The sequence below is a fragment of the Carassius auratus genome, chromosome 21, assembly GCF_003368295.1.
Source record: "Carassius auratus strain Wakin chromosome 21, ASM336829v1, whole genome shotgun sequence".
Taxonomy (NCBI): domain Eukaryota; kingdom Metazoa; phylum Chordata; class Actinopteri; order Cypriniformes; family Cyprinidae; genus Carassius; species Carassius auratus.
The window spans coordinates 25,046,602-25,062,121 of NC_039263.1; the positions used below are offsets into that span (position 1 = coordinate 25,046,602).

The 15,520-nt window shown below is 36.4% G+C and overlaps 2 protein-coding genes across 4 annotated transcripts in view; one reads left to right on the forward strand and one right to left on the reverse strand.

Annotated features, from left to right (window-relative positions):
* tcf4 (transcription factor 4) overlaps window positions 1-15,520 on the reverse strand; it is a 162,976-nt gene that overhangs the window by 12,313 nt on the left and 135,143 nt on the right. The gene's annotated exons all lie outside the window — the stretch shown is intronic.
* Window positions 9,197-11,330, forward strand: LOC113039090 (potassium voltage-gated channel subfamily E member 4-like). The gene is made up of 2 exons (XM_026196990.1): window positions 9,197-9,587; window positions 10,176-11,330. Exon 2 carries the CDS (start codon window positions 10,197-10,199, stop codon window positions 10,713-10,715), a length of 519 nt encoding a protein of 172 aa, XP_026052775.1. The 5' UTR covers window positions 9,197-9,587; window positions 10,176-10,196; the 3' UTR covers window positions 10,716-11,330.

Here is a 15,520-nt window from a genome sequence, read left to right on the forward strand (position 1 = left end):
CACACAACACACCTCCATTTCACATCACCCTCTCTCTCCTTCTGCAGTCTGCACTCCAGATCCTGCACATTACACTCATTTTCCACATGCATGGAGTAAAATATAATATATAATCCACATTGTGCAGAATAATGTATGCCATAATGCAATGCACGTAGCATGCCACTTCCAAAGTGAATCAAGGTTTTGGTTAAATGACAAGTTAAATTACATTTAAAGATAATAGAAAGAGATTAAAGATTAAAAGATTAAAGATTAAACACACACACACACACACACACACACACACACACACACACACATATATATATATATATATATATATATATATATATATATATATATATATATATATATATATATATATATATAAATGTATAAATATAATTACTCAAAAAAATATTTTTCAAATATAAATAATATAAATAAAATGGAATACGAATTAAGAAAGACAAAAATGCAGTTAATAAAAAAATTGTTCTTAATATTAATGGAAAGATAAAACATTATACAAATTAACTAGTCAAGAAAAAATAAAAAATACAATTAAAATAAAAAGTTGAAAATAATAATTTATATATAAGAAAAATGTATTATTATATTAGTAACAAAAGACAAAAATATAAGTAATAAAAATTCTGATGATTATTTATTAATTACAAAATGTATTCTATTTTTTAAATATTAATGAAAAAAAAGAATACACTTAAAACAAAAATGTAATCAGTCAAGAGATAAAAATACAAAACGAAAAGTTAAAAATGACCATTTATAAATGTAAAATCTCTTTTTACAATTTTTAAGTCTAAATAAAAATATTAATAAAAACAAAAAAATTAAATGATCATTTATTGAAAAAAAGTATATTTTCAAGAAAGAGTTAGTAATAAAAAATATTTAAAATATTTAAATAATAATAATAATAATAATAATAATAATATATATATATATATATATATATATATATATATATATATATAGTTTGTGTTTTGCATGCATGCACAGCATGTTTCTTGTACTGTATACTCCACATTTGACCAAATACATTACTGCATGTCATCAAAATTCACAAACTATACACAACACACACTTCAGAAACAGTGTTCAGTCTGTGAGCACAGCCAAACTCTCTCTCTCTCTCTCTCTCTCTCTCTCTCTCTCTCTAATCTTTCTTCTTCCTCTTCTGGTGAAAACACTGTGAATTTATTCAGGCAGGTAAAATCCAAAGTAATGTCCCATGGTGCCGAGCGGAGAGCGGGCTGAGTCTGGTCCATCTGTCTGCCATCACGTTCGCCAACACAACTGACAATTATCTTAATGCCCATATGCTTAATTGTGGGCTCCCTAATTCCCCCGACAGTACACACATCCAGCAGGAATTGTGATTTGGCACAAGTTTGCTTCCCTCTCGCTCTGTTTTTGTTTTAAGGACACAATCGTCTCTCTCTCTGTAATTCTGATTAAGCCGCTGACGCCGTTGTCTCCCGACGGCTTCATGCAAATATCAGAAAATGTCACAGAGAGACCGAAGGAGAGCGGAAGGAGATATTAAATAAAGGCTTTCTGTTTAAGAGCAGAAAGTGAATTACTGTCACACACTGAAAATCATTCTGAGGAACTGATGGGATATTCTGATGATTTTAATATGGTAAAATAAATAAAAAGTGGTTCAACGGAGCTAAGAGAATAGAAAGGTTTTGTAAATTTATTAAAATAATTTATTAATTAACATGCATGTGCTGGAGGATTTTATGAATCGAGATTTGGTGGGAATTCACCCAAAATATTACACAGTTCCATCACTATTCACTCAAACTCATCTCATTCCTCATGTTTTCACCAAAGAAACACAAAAGTAGACCATTTCTATCAGGGAAGAAAAGTACAAACTAAATTCCTGTAAAAATATTAGAATTTTAGCCTACATCGGTGTTAATATTAGTCATATTATTATTGATTTCTATTTTAAATAAGCTTTTATAAATAAAAAAATCTGTTTTCATTTTCCTAATAGTTTTTTATGCTTTTTATTATCATATATTTTTTTTTAGCTTTATTTTTTATTTTAGTTTTATTAATTTTAGTACTTATACATATATCATTTATTTGCAGAGGCAACATTTTATATTTTCTGGTTTTTGTTTTTCATTTAATATTTATACTTTATTTTTTCCATTTTATTTAAATATTTCTATAGAACTTTTTTATTTCAGTTTGAGTAATTTTAATACTTCATCTTATGTCCAGTTAGATGCCAAGGCTATATTTAAATTTTTAATTTTGAGTTTTTTATTTGTTATTTGTTTTTTTGTGCCTTTTTACAATTTTTGTAAACAATTCTAATTAGATTTAATTATTTTTTATATTTCAGTTTTATTAATCTTATTGTTTTCGCAGTTTTAGCACTTTTCAGTTATTATGCCAAGTTAATATTTCTATTTAGTTTTTTCAGCCAATATTTCTGTATTATTTTAATCTTTTTTTTTCATTTCAATTAAGCCTTCATTTATTAATTGATTATTTATTATTTCAGTTGCACGACATTTCTATTTAATTTAATTTAACAATTTAATGATTTTCCAATAACAACACTGCTCCATGCACTATAATGCACTTTAAATATTTAATACTTAATTTTAATGCACGTCTGCCTCATTGTATGGTAAAGATGAGTCTGGACATTCTGCTAAACGTTCTCTTTCGTGTTCAGCGAGAAGGACAATGGTGTTTAGCAGTAAATGATGACAGGATGCTGGTTTTTGGCCGAGTGATTGTGGGAAACTGGTTCTGCTGGAGTTCCTGCAGTCTCTCAGTCTTGTAGTTAATTAAGGGTTAGTCGTTAACCGAGACCTTAGAAGACTGATGGTGTTTATTTGCCACAGAGCTCTTTTGTGAAGCTGTGTGTGTGTGAGGAGAAAGATGAGGACCAGACGGCCTACTGACAGCAGCTGACAACACACACACACACACACACACACACACACACACACACACACACAGAATGGTTAAGAATATGAAAATTGATCTCATGAAAAGTGGCAGCAGAACACAGAAACAGTGGTTTTAAGTGTTTTATCTGTTCTAACAGACTCGTTTGGATCTTAATGTTTAACACACAATAATATATATATATATACAATAACATATGTCTTTATATGGCATCTGATATCATATATTTTCCTTTTAGAGTGTTTTAAATGACTTTTTTATTTTGATATAAAAGTTTGATGTTTAAAAAACATCATGATTATGACATCACAACGATCAGCTCATTAACATAAGACCGCCCACATGTACACATCACCACCCAATCATTTGCATTTGCATTTTTTAAAAGATTTCAACAAAGTTTTGGGAATATTCCTATTGTATGTAACCATTTTTGTCTTTATAATTGTTTATATTTAAACGTAACTTTATATTTATTCCACTTTAGTCATTTTAGTACTTATTTCAGCTAGCTGCTGAGGCAATATTTTCTCATTTTCATCTCATGTTTCTGCTTTATTATACAGATTTCAATGCTCATTTCACATTCATGGAAACTAAACTACAAATTAATTCAGAAATCACCATTTACAGACATCACAACTATGAACTCATTAACATAAGACCGCCCACATTCACACCAACACCCACTAGGACCGCCCACATTTACTCCAACTATGTAAATGACCTGATCATAACAGAGGTCAATTACATAAAGACTTCAAAGGGACAGCAGCAAAACCAGCCTGTTTAATGTGTGGACATGATCCTGAAAATATGAGTAGAAATATGCATCTAAAGGAAAAAGAAATGGTATGAAAGCACAGATTATGGTATTTTAGGGAGGATCTGGAGAGACCGGCTCTGAGGAGGTACTCCAGGGTGGTCCAGGATTTCGTGACATCTGTGACAAGAACAGCAGACCTGGCTTTTAGCAAAATTCCTCTGAACTACAAAAAACAAGGCCAAATTAGCAAAGCGCTTTCAAATAAAGAGAGAAAATTGCTTCCTGGTGACTCTACTGAATTAAGGATGATTTATTTCTACACAGATGCTCCGAGTCTAGAAACATCTCCTTCTTTCTAACGATTGTTGCACTAATTCATAATAATAGTGCAGTGCTGAAAAACTCAAGAGGCATATACTTGAGAAGCAAAACGATTGAAGATATTAAAACTCATTTTCTGATTTATTAAAACTAAGGGAGTGTTCGATTTCGATTTTGATTTTTTCTTTTTGAATTAAGTTTATTTTTCTGACTCACGAAAATAGACAATAAATTATAAAAGTATAAAAAATGTAATATTAAATTAAAATAAAACAAATAAAAAATTAATAAATTAACCAAATATGAGCATAAAATAAACAATACACTATGATTTTTTTATTACAATAACAAATTAATTAGATAAAAATCTAAAAATCTAATTATTGAAAATTAAAAATATTATACGTATTAAAAGAAAAAACTAAATAAAATTTACAAATTTAAATTAGAATATTGACAACTATTCAAGACAAAAAAAAATATATAGTTATCAAAATTTATTTATGTATTATATATTTCTATATTTATTTTTATAAATGCATGTTTAATTATGTGTTTATCTGTGTGTGATTTCAAGGTTACAGGCCCAAATCAAATATCCATCCATCAAATGGCCAACAATAGAGTGACAGGGTTTACATTGCTAAAAATAAACTGCTTCAGTCCAAACAAAAAGCTGGAACAAGAATATCCTGCAGAGAAAACGAGCGCAGGAAACATTCCTCTGTACTGAACAAACCACAGCTTCCTGCGTGAGACGATGAGGCGGATTCTCAACACAATACTGTATTTAGCATCCGCCATTAAAAACCTGTACATACAGAGTCACGGGGTCACGGCCGGAATTATGGGGCGACGGGGTCAGAGGGACGGGAACTTGCTTTAGACAATCAGATCAAACACTGAAACACTGATCAGAGAAACTTCAGATCAACCAGATTTAGAGCACTTTATGATTGAAAAAATACATTAAATAAAAATGTTTAAGAAAACTCTAATAAACGAAAAATAAATACAGTTATAAAAAAATGAGTCAAAGCTTTAAAATAAACAAATGTAAATAACAAATATAAAGTAAAATATTACAGACAAAAATAAAAGAAACAGTAAAATATTAAAGTAAATTAAATAAACAATAATTAAAATAATATTAAAGGAAAAATGTATAAATAATAAAATAAAAACAAGAAGTTAAAATATCAATAAGTTGGGTGTTGAGTGCATACTTGACTATCATTGTCACTCCTCTCTGAAACTCCAAGAATGATAAAAACAATTCAGAAATGGGTTTAAATATGTTTGTTAATATAGTGTGTGTGGTGTGTGTGTGTGTGTGTGTGTCACTGACAGTGACATCTGCTTTCTGTCAGCACGACTTCTAGACAAACTCTGATTATTTCTTTCCCATGATTTCATGAATCTACAGCACACACACATACACCACACACACGCACGCACACACACACACACACACACACACACACACACACACTGCTCTGGTTCTTCATGTCTTCTCACAAGTTTACAGGATCCAGTATGATTTCTAATTTCATGAAAGAAATAAAAAAACACTTCCAACGCACTGGAGTTCAACAATGTTGCACATTTCATTAAATATTTAAAGCTAACAACAACTAAAACAATATAATAAAATGATAATAATATATAATGTTGTAAAATAATAACATAATTATTATATATAATTATGCTTCACTTAATACCAGGTTTAAGAGCATTTAAAATACAAATACATTAAATAAATGTAAAAATAGTTTCACTAAAAGATGTTTTTGCACTTTACACTGGCTTCATCAAATAAGCATTGTGTTTTTCTGATGAATAAGAGACTGAAGATCTGCTGGATGATCTGCAGCTGTAGGGGCGCCGGAGAGCTGATGAACACTGTGTGTGTGTGTGTGTGTGTGTGTGTGTGTGTGTGTGTGTGTGTGTGTGTGGGAAAGTGTGATGACAAAGCGCTCTCTGTATGTCTGCGTTTCCACGGCAATGGGAGAGGGGCGTCTGAGCAGCGAATAGTGCGTCTTTGTGAGTCCCAGGACACACACACACACAACACACACACACTAACAGGCGTAATTACGCGCTGTTTTCCTGTATTGTAGTCATGGCTGGCTGTTTGTGCGTCTCTGTGGCCCTAAACAGCATTTTTTCAGGTTTCACTCAGTTACAAACCTCACCTGGGTCTCCAGTCGCCCTGAAACCCATTTAGTGTGAAACACACACTCCTTCAAGTCATTTAAAGTACTTAAGAAGATACGAGTATAAATACGTTCAATAATTTTCCAGTTGCAGTAAAATAAATGCACTTATATTAAAAGATGCAGTGAATGAAAGTAACGTAATATCAATGATTTTAAAACATTTGACTTGAAAATACAACACATATTCATTAGTTTCTATCAGTTATCTATGTCTGTGACTCTGAGTTATGTTGTGATGACATTAGGGGTCTTACTTGGGATCCCGAATCCTCTCTGATTAAGACAAAACCCCAATGCAATTTGGCTAGTGGATTTTGCATGTTGAGCACTCCCAGTGCATACGGGTCGCATAAATAAGCGGACAGGTGCATCCACTCATCAGATTCTTGCTTCAGACCCAAGTGAATGAAGGAAACTCGACATTTACCAGGCGAATTCTCTCGTGTGCTGAAAGAAGAGCTGTTCGGGGAGGCGTTAACGACACATTCAGCGGTGTCCCTGTAACCTCAGCGATTCCCCTGGTGTTAATCTAAAAGAGCAGCTTCTGATCACTGTCGACTCATGACTTTTTAAAGATGCTGCTCCGGCTGTGTTCTCTGGGTGTGGTCATTACCTGTCTTCTACTGAAAAAGCCACAATCGTCGTCTTCAGTGTCTGGCTTCCAGCACGCTGACGATGCCGTTTGTGGATGGTTCATGTGGCTTCACTGCCGAGTGTATGTCCATGACAGCGCTGGGATTGTGCCTCTCTCTCCTCAAGAGAGCAGAAGGGCACCTTCTGTCACCACCCATCTTGGTTTCCACCCATCTTGGGAGCTTCCTTTGGTTTGCGTTCAAGGGTTGGGCATGGCATTACAGGGTCCTCCCCTTCGAGCTGTCCCTGTCCCCCTGTGTCTTTACAAAGGTCTCAGAGCGTGGCCTTGCCCCATTGCGGGAAGTGGTCATCAGGATCCTCAAGTTTCTCAACGACAGTTGCGAGAGCAGGGACCTGGTGATCTAGCTTCAGGTCAATTTGGAAAAAGCGAGCTCTCCCCTGTGCAGACAATCTCTTTTCTCTGTGTCAAGTTAGATTCAGTGAGTATGATGGCACGTCTCACCAACAAGTGTGCCCAGTCAAGAGGCAGGACGGTCGTACCGCTAAAACACTTTCAGAGGATCCAGAGCATATGGTATCCGCAGCCACAGTCACGCTGCTCTTATTGCTTCATATATGACCACTTCAGCACTGGTTACACTCCCGAGTCCAGAGATGGGCACGGTGCCGCGGTACACTTTGCTTGTCCTGAGTGCCCTTAGAACAAGTGTCGGCATGTCGTTGTCATGTTGGGTGCCTCCATCTGTGTTTAGGTGATGTCGGTAGAAGGTTGAATCCTCCTAGGCCACCCCTGGTGCCCTCCTGGGATCTCTCTACTGACCGGCTCAATTGGGACGGGGACTTCCAAGGATGTGTGACAGTGGCCTACCTACTTTCACGTTGTCCTTAGACCCAAGGCTCCTACCTTGCCTTTCCGGAATCAGGTGGTGAACTTGCGGGCACTGCCCCCGGAGAAGGCAGCCCCAGCCCTAGTGTTGCTGTGTCCTGTAAGAGCACTTTGTATATATACGTGCTCTTACGTCCAGATACGTCCAGAACCCCGGCAGTCAGAGTCGGTGGAGCAGTCTGATGCCAGGCCCAGTATCGGTGTTAGCTTGAACTCATTCTGTCAGGAAAAGCTGGCAGTGGTTCCTCTCTACTCTCAGGTAAGACCAGCCTCAGAGTCCCCATTCCATATGTAGTACTGCCCCAGGCTGGGGTCAGTCCATATTAGTGTCTCCACATGATATCTCCCTTCGAGTAGGATGTGGCCTCCATAGCACACTTCTTCCCTATCGTTACTGTCAAGAAGTAAACAACAAACAGGAAAGGCATGAAGCACCTTTCATGAAGGTCGAAATCCCTTCCCTTTAGAATTTATTTTCCGTGGAAGGAACAGCAGCGATGTACTCACCTTTTTGTCCCTTCGGGTGCTATAGTCAGTGAATTTGCACTGGGGCATTGGGAAGGTTAGGACTTTTGCATAGCACCTGTCTGACACGCTGCAGCTTGTCAACACTTGCAACGTCATAGAGTTGTGACGGGGGCAGGCTGTGGTGCTTTCCATGGACTGCCAGACAGATGAGGTTGGCATAGATTCTAACATGCTTTCCCTGCTGACTTAAATCAGACTCAGAGACCCTTGAAAACTACGTCAGTAGGGTTATAAGGTACAGCTTAACTTTCCTTATTCAAACATGGCATGGCATTAGTCCCACTGTACATTTGATTAATGTTAGCTTTCATTTTAAATGTTTCCAGTTTATATATTTTTTAAATGATCGTTAATTATTTAGGTTACCTCATGATATTTCATTGTTGTTGTTGCAAATTGATTGCTACTTAGATAAAGCTATCACCTTTTTTTGTGATGCTGAAGTTATTTTCTTTGATTGTTGATTGAATATATATAAATTACTAGAACGATAAAGTGCAGTAAACTATTTGCGCTATAACCCTGTGTCTTTATGATTATGATAAGGAATTAAATAATATAGTAACAAATACCTATATTAAACAGCATTATGGTCTGTTAATGTACAGGTAAAATAACTAGATGCAAATGAGACCGGAAATCTCACACAATAAATTTATAGATGGTCTGGTTGTGGCTAAAAGGGATACAGCTAAACGATACAACTAACAAATTTAATTTTATTTAATTAGATTGTGTCTTATTAACATCTACACTTACCCCAACCCTAAAGATACTCCTTAAAAATAATGCAAAAACAGTAATTATTGATGTACAGTGTGACCAAAATTACTCTATATTGAGTAACTATACCTTTTTTTAACTAGACCGCTTTAGAATAAAATCAAGTTCAGTTTTTGGAGCAACATTAGGTGAAAAAACTTTCAATTTCTTTTAAGACGAAATTATTCATTTCTGCATAATTCGTGCAAGCCATTCCTCCGGGTTTTTTGAGGCAAGCTGTCCTGCTGAATAAGAGGCTTTCCTAAAGCAAGCCTGTCTGGTTATGTGATGATAGATGAGCACGTTTGGCAGCACTGCGCACTTGGACTACATTAAACGTCATAAAAATGTGGCTGTGAGCTCAAGCATCTCAGGCCTGGACTCAAATCCTGTGAGGAAGGACGTGAGGATCTCGACTCTCTCAACCTCGGTCACAGACCCTGCTGGCGCGTGGCCACGCATGGCTCCGCTATTTAAACCGAACTCAGATAATAACCCTGTTTCAAGCGAGAGACTCGAATAAAGCGAGGAACGGGGACGCGCTCCAGGGTGAAACATCCCGGTGAGTAACCGACTTTCTGGACACTCTCAGAAAGTCATGAAAATAAATAAAAACAATATTACAAACACATTTAATTAAAATGTGCACTTTAAAACATAAATAGGTTAATGTCTTTTTAATATTGTTTACATATTGGAGTGATTAATTTATGTTAATAAAGTTATTATAAAGCGATTTTTTTTACTTTGTTAGTTAAGTCCCTCTGTTTTTTTTTCTAAGATGTTAAAACCGGTTGTGTTGCAGTCTCCAAAATTAATGTTTGTCAAAGTTTTTTCGCCATTTAGGTTGTTTCTGATCCAGTTTTAGTCTGAACCTTTTTTTTTTACATTTTTCTATTTTGTTGTAAACATTTAACAGATTTTTTTTTAATTATTATATTTTTTGTTTGGAGTTTTTTATTTATTCTTGAATCACCTCATTGTTATTATGGATATTTATTATTATTATTATTATTATTATTATTATTATTATTATTATTATTATTATTATTATAATACTATTGTCACCAGTACTAAAACTACTTATAGCCTAACGTTACGTCATTGAAAAAACTAAGTTTTAACTTTCTCTCTGTCTGTATTTTTACAGATAACAGTTTCGTTCGTTGTAATGGAGTTGGCGCGCAACGCCTCCGCGCTTTCGTCGCAGCAGACCAACCGAATTGCCTTGTCCGGCGGAAGCGACAGGAACGCGTATCTGTACATCGTCATCGTGTTGTCTTTCTACGGAGTCTTCCTCACTGCGATTATGCTCGGTTACCTGCGCACCAAACGGCGCGAGAAGAGGCGCACGAACGCGTTCACCCGGCTTCTGCACGAGGAGGAGCAGCGCGAGTGGGGCGCGAGCCAGAAGAAGCACAGCTTCAGCCTCCCCGCGTTTCCCGCACTGCGCTCCACGCCGTTGCCGTTCATGCTGAGCACTGGCCGCGCGCTGGACGGCGGGAGGGTCCTCGCGCCTCTGGCGTGCGCGCTGTGCTCGGTGGAGCAGAGCAGCGTGAGCTCCCTCAGCTCCGTCACCGATGTGCGCTTCACTATCGAAGAGGAGTCTGACAGCGGCGGACACGAGGATCCGAAGAAAACCGACTTGGACCACAAAAGTGACGGACAAAACCTCAGAGAAACGCTCTGACGTTCCCGCTGCATACCGTTACTATGGCAACCATAGTTCCCGCCGAAAAGCAATATTTAGCCTACCACAGTTACTGTTACTTCAAATAAAACTGTTTTTAAGTTGGTACTAGCCACCGTTGCAATAAAAATAAATTAAGAAAGTTTCTGAACGCTTCTTGAACTGTTTTAAGAAAACCCTGTTAATTTATTGAGGTTTTACTGTTGTAAATAACGGTATAACTTGGCGGGAACTGTGGTTCACGTGATGCTATGATGGAAAGTAGGCTATGAACTCTTGCGCCAGAAAAATCTTGTGATATAAATTGGATTTGACAATCTTGGACTAGAAATTCAAATTGTGTTACTAGAAGTGTATTTCCTCGCATACTGGTGTGGAGTATGTTTCAGGCCTTAAACGCGATGTAAACATTGCGATAAACCTGGAAGTCACTTGAAAAAAAAAAAACCTTTATAATTCAATTTACATTAAAGGCCTATTTCGTAATTCACACAGATGTGTAAATTATTATTATTTGTTTTTAAGATCTGTATATATTGTTCTACGTGCATGGTGTGTCTATTTAAATATTACCTTTATGTGTAAACTAAATAAAATGTTCCTTCAGAATGTGAAGGTTTGTGGCTGTCGTTTTTGCACTTACCGATTATTGCAGCTTGGGGGAGTCAAAGACCACATATGGGGAATGTTTCTCACAGGGTTTTGAAGATTTATACATCTAGGAACTATAAGCAAAACTGATTTTCTTAGTAATATTAGAAGACATATACTTTTAAATGTAATTAAATGTTTCCAAGAAAATAATTTTAAATATTTTTTACTGGCCCTGAGGGACTTTCAGATGCAGTTAGACATTCGGAACCCCCTTGCAGATGAGAAGAGATTGTGAGAGGCTCTTGGTGTCATTGTAGGGATAAATATAGGCCTATCTTTTCAAGTGTCTACCCCTGAAACATTTTTCATTCTATTATTCTCCTTGAGAATAGGACATTAATTCAGGAACTGGGGTTGGGGTTCTATAGTTCATGATTTTGTGCTTCTGTTAATCTGCATGATTCTAATAACCAGAATCTTTCATAATCATCATCCTCACAGTCTTTGTTGTCCTAATGAAATGACATCACATGCACAAGTGTCAGTGACCCGTCTTCCGCCCCAGGGAGTGCAGTGGAAAGTTCTCGCATGTTCAGTCTGAGTGGCTCTTTTCCAATAAAAATTTCCTCAGTTCATCTGATGTGAGCCGGACGCAGTATGAGGAAAGTTTTTGAAGTAAAATATTCAGCTTTTGACACCGATGTCACCTCAAAAGAGAGATGACCTGTTGGTCTTCCTGCTTTTTAAAGCGATGGGTAAAAAGTGAAACCCAACTGTTCCTGGGGTGAACTTGAAAAACATTTCATTTTGTTTTTTTGTTTGTTTTTTGAGTTACATAAAACACAATGATACATAATGAATAAAACTTCCGAACAAAACACTGCACGTGAATAATTTACTGAATCATTTTTGCCTTATCAAAGATCATGAATAATAAACCATATCATGAAAATCAGATTTTATCTAAAGACAAAATACAAACAGCATGCTTGCATGTGCGGTTGCTTCCGGCTGTCTCTGTTTATGGCCCAACCTTATGCTTCCAGATAGATTCATTTTGATTAAATGATTGCGAGAAAGAGAACAAGGGAGTCAGAAGAGAGGTTAGTGTGACTCATACTCCCAACAAAGGAAATGAAAGGCACATCCTCCCTCTCTATGCTTCTCTTCTGTGGCTCTGTAACATCTTTGGCATGAATGGAGTGTTCAGAATCAGTTTTATTGTTTCTGTGCTACAGTTTATTGTTAACAGGACAGCTGTACTGACCTGGGAACAGCTCTTTTATGATGCATTTGACTTTCATCATCCAGTGTTTTTTTTCTAACTATATATTCTGGCTCTCCATATAATGGAGTAACTAAGGGGAAGCTGTCAATCACAGCAAAGGGCATTAGTGTTTCATTATCACTGGTTTCCAGCAAATTAAGCTCTTACTAAACATCCTAGAAACCTCCAGGAAGGTGTGTTGAGGCAGGTTGGAGCTAAACCTGCAGGACATCAGCCCTCCAGGACTGAGTTTGCATTTGTGAAACACACCCTGGGACAGTTATTCAGTCAACACCTGAGTGACTTACTGAACTCAATTATATTTTTTCAATAATTTCAATTTTCAGTATGTCTGTATTGAATTGAAGTGAGATTTGCCCTTATCACTTGTCATTACATTTTTGCACCTCACCAGAAATGTCCCCATTTACTGTCATCGTATAAAATGTAAACATTTTGTCCAATATCTTTTTTTGTGGTCCATGAAAAAGCACAAGGAAATAATTAAATTTTGGGGTTCAATTCCTGGGTTAGTTCACTTACTGCCATAGATATGGTAGATATGGCAGTGCACTTGTGCTCAAAATAAATGGTCAAATATGTAATTTCTACGGTGGCCAAGCGAGCTCAACATGCTGCAAATAGAAAAAGCACCTGCAAAGTAAGAAAACAACTTCATCAATTTGGCAACACAGCACTGTAAACGCTCACAACACAACCAAAGAAATGCACTGCAAAAAGAAAAGAAAGTGCATGCAAATTACAAAAACTTCTTAAATTTGACCACACAGTACTGCAAATGCTCACAAAACAACCAAACAAAGAAATTCACTGCAAATAATATTCTTTATTTGTTTGTGTTGTGGGTATTTGCAGCATCAGTTGTCAAACGGATGATGTTTTCTTGATTTGCTGGTGCCTTTTCTATGTATTTTCTGAAGTTGCTGTGCATTGAGCTCTCTAGCCCACCGTGAATTTCTCTCTGTAGGTTTCTTCACTGATTTAGTAATGCTGACATTTGAGACTAACATTTACCATGTAAATCCCTAACACAGAAAAACAAATAAAATCCATTCTCTTTACCCCTCTTTTCATTTCTCTCTTTCTCATCTGACCTTTACGACTTTCCATTTAATAGAACATGTATGAGCCTTGCCATGTCTTAAATGGCAACCCAACTTGACTGATTCTTATTCAAATATTGGGTAGCAATCTGAATAGTCAGATGTAATTAGGATGATCAAGAGTACCAATAATATTGAACACATTGATAAGATGCACACACTGACCCAAAGCATCCTCAGAGGAGTCTGAACACACAAATGTTTCATGTCTCTTGGCTCTTAATGAGAGTTTCTATGGCAACAGTTTCCAAAGGGAGTGCTTAATTTACATGTGGCCGTCAGCTATCCGGATGGCTAAAGGACATCCATGTGAGGGGCGTGTGGGTAGATGGGTGCTCCTGAAAAAGCAGCAGTAAAGTCCAAGCAAGCACATGAAGTTAAATGTTAATGTAATTTTGCATGAAATGGTACAATAGCAAAGATCAAACTGGCACAGAATATTCAAAGAATTTGAAGAACAGACTCAATCCTGCTGTAAAAGATAACTGTTTAATAAGTTCCTATTCAAACTACAAAGGGATGTATACTATTGAAGTTCCATAAAGTACTTTTTAGTATAATTCTTTAGAAAACCATCTGTGCCCTGTTGCTTAAAAACCCAGAAACACGATATGAAGAACTTCTTAAATGCAAAGAGCAACTCACGAAACCTAAACAGCCAAAAACGGTTGTTGATAAGAAGTTTCTTTGAACCTATACCCAGAGGGAAAAAATGCTTAGTGGCTCTTTCATGGATGTTTCATAGTTGTGAGGCTTAATGGAGTTTGAGTAGAGGATCAACTTCAGATGTTTCCTCTAAAATGCCCAAGGACAGATAAAATAGACACAGATTAGTCAATGTTTAGTCAATATTCATCTAATGTCATTATAGTTGTTCATATGATCATTAGGTCTTTCCAGTTTTTTCATCGCTGTGTAGCAGATACTGTATACCTGATATATTAAAACCACTAACACCACTAACATCATCAAATTGGTTGGACAAATAGATTGTCTCATCCAAATTCACAGTCAATGTTGGCTTGTTGGGCTGGTCGAGATGATGTCAAGGTCAAAATATGAAAGACTTAGGTTTAACTGTGTCTGCATCTGAAATAAATGGGGATTTAACAGGAATCTTTCTCAAACTTACCTCATTGGTTGACTCAGAAGTTGTTATATTAGCTTGCTCAAATAAACAGAAAAGTGCTTTGAATGCGTCAGAGGTTTTAACTCTTCAGTACATAGGACTAACAACGGCTGGCTTATAGGTAGTCAGAACACAAAACTGAGATGAGGGAGTAAATACACAGCTATGAAACCATGAAGAACCTTCATTTTGATCTGAGTTTACTATCAGAGCTCAGTTTTAGTGTTTCATTCTGGTGGTCTGAGTGGACGCTGGTTTGAACTCACTGATTAGCTGAACTTGACATAATAAAACAAAGCAAGATAAGCTTCATGATTTCGGGAGGCTAGTAAGCGACCCCCAGCTGATTTTCCCAAAGCTCTTCATTTCCTGGAGCATGAATACGTGCAGAAAGACGACTGCTGGAAAACAAAATGCATGAGAGTAAACCAGCAAAACATAAAAGATGATGATATTATGGTGAAAATAAACAAGTGACTCTTTGAGAATCTGAAAACTTGACTCTGTGTGTATATGCACTGTAAATCCCAATATAACAAGCAACACTTTTACTTTGCAACTAAATCTAATGAACATGATAACAAGATGCTTGTTAGAGCTGCTGTCTCTGTGTATTTTGTGAATGCGTGTGTGCTGGAGAATCTTTGATCCTGCTTTCAACTTTGTGTTGACTTGGTGCCATAAAAAAAAA

What these genes read in the sequence shown, in the direction of transcription:
- LOC113039090 (XM_026196990.1), top strand. Translation starts at nt 10,197, where the DNA reads ATGGAGTTGGCGCGCAACGCCTCCGCGCTTTCGTCGCAGCAGACCAAC.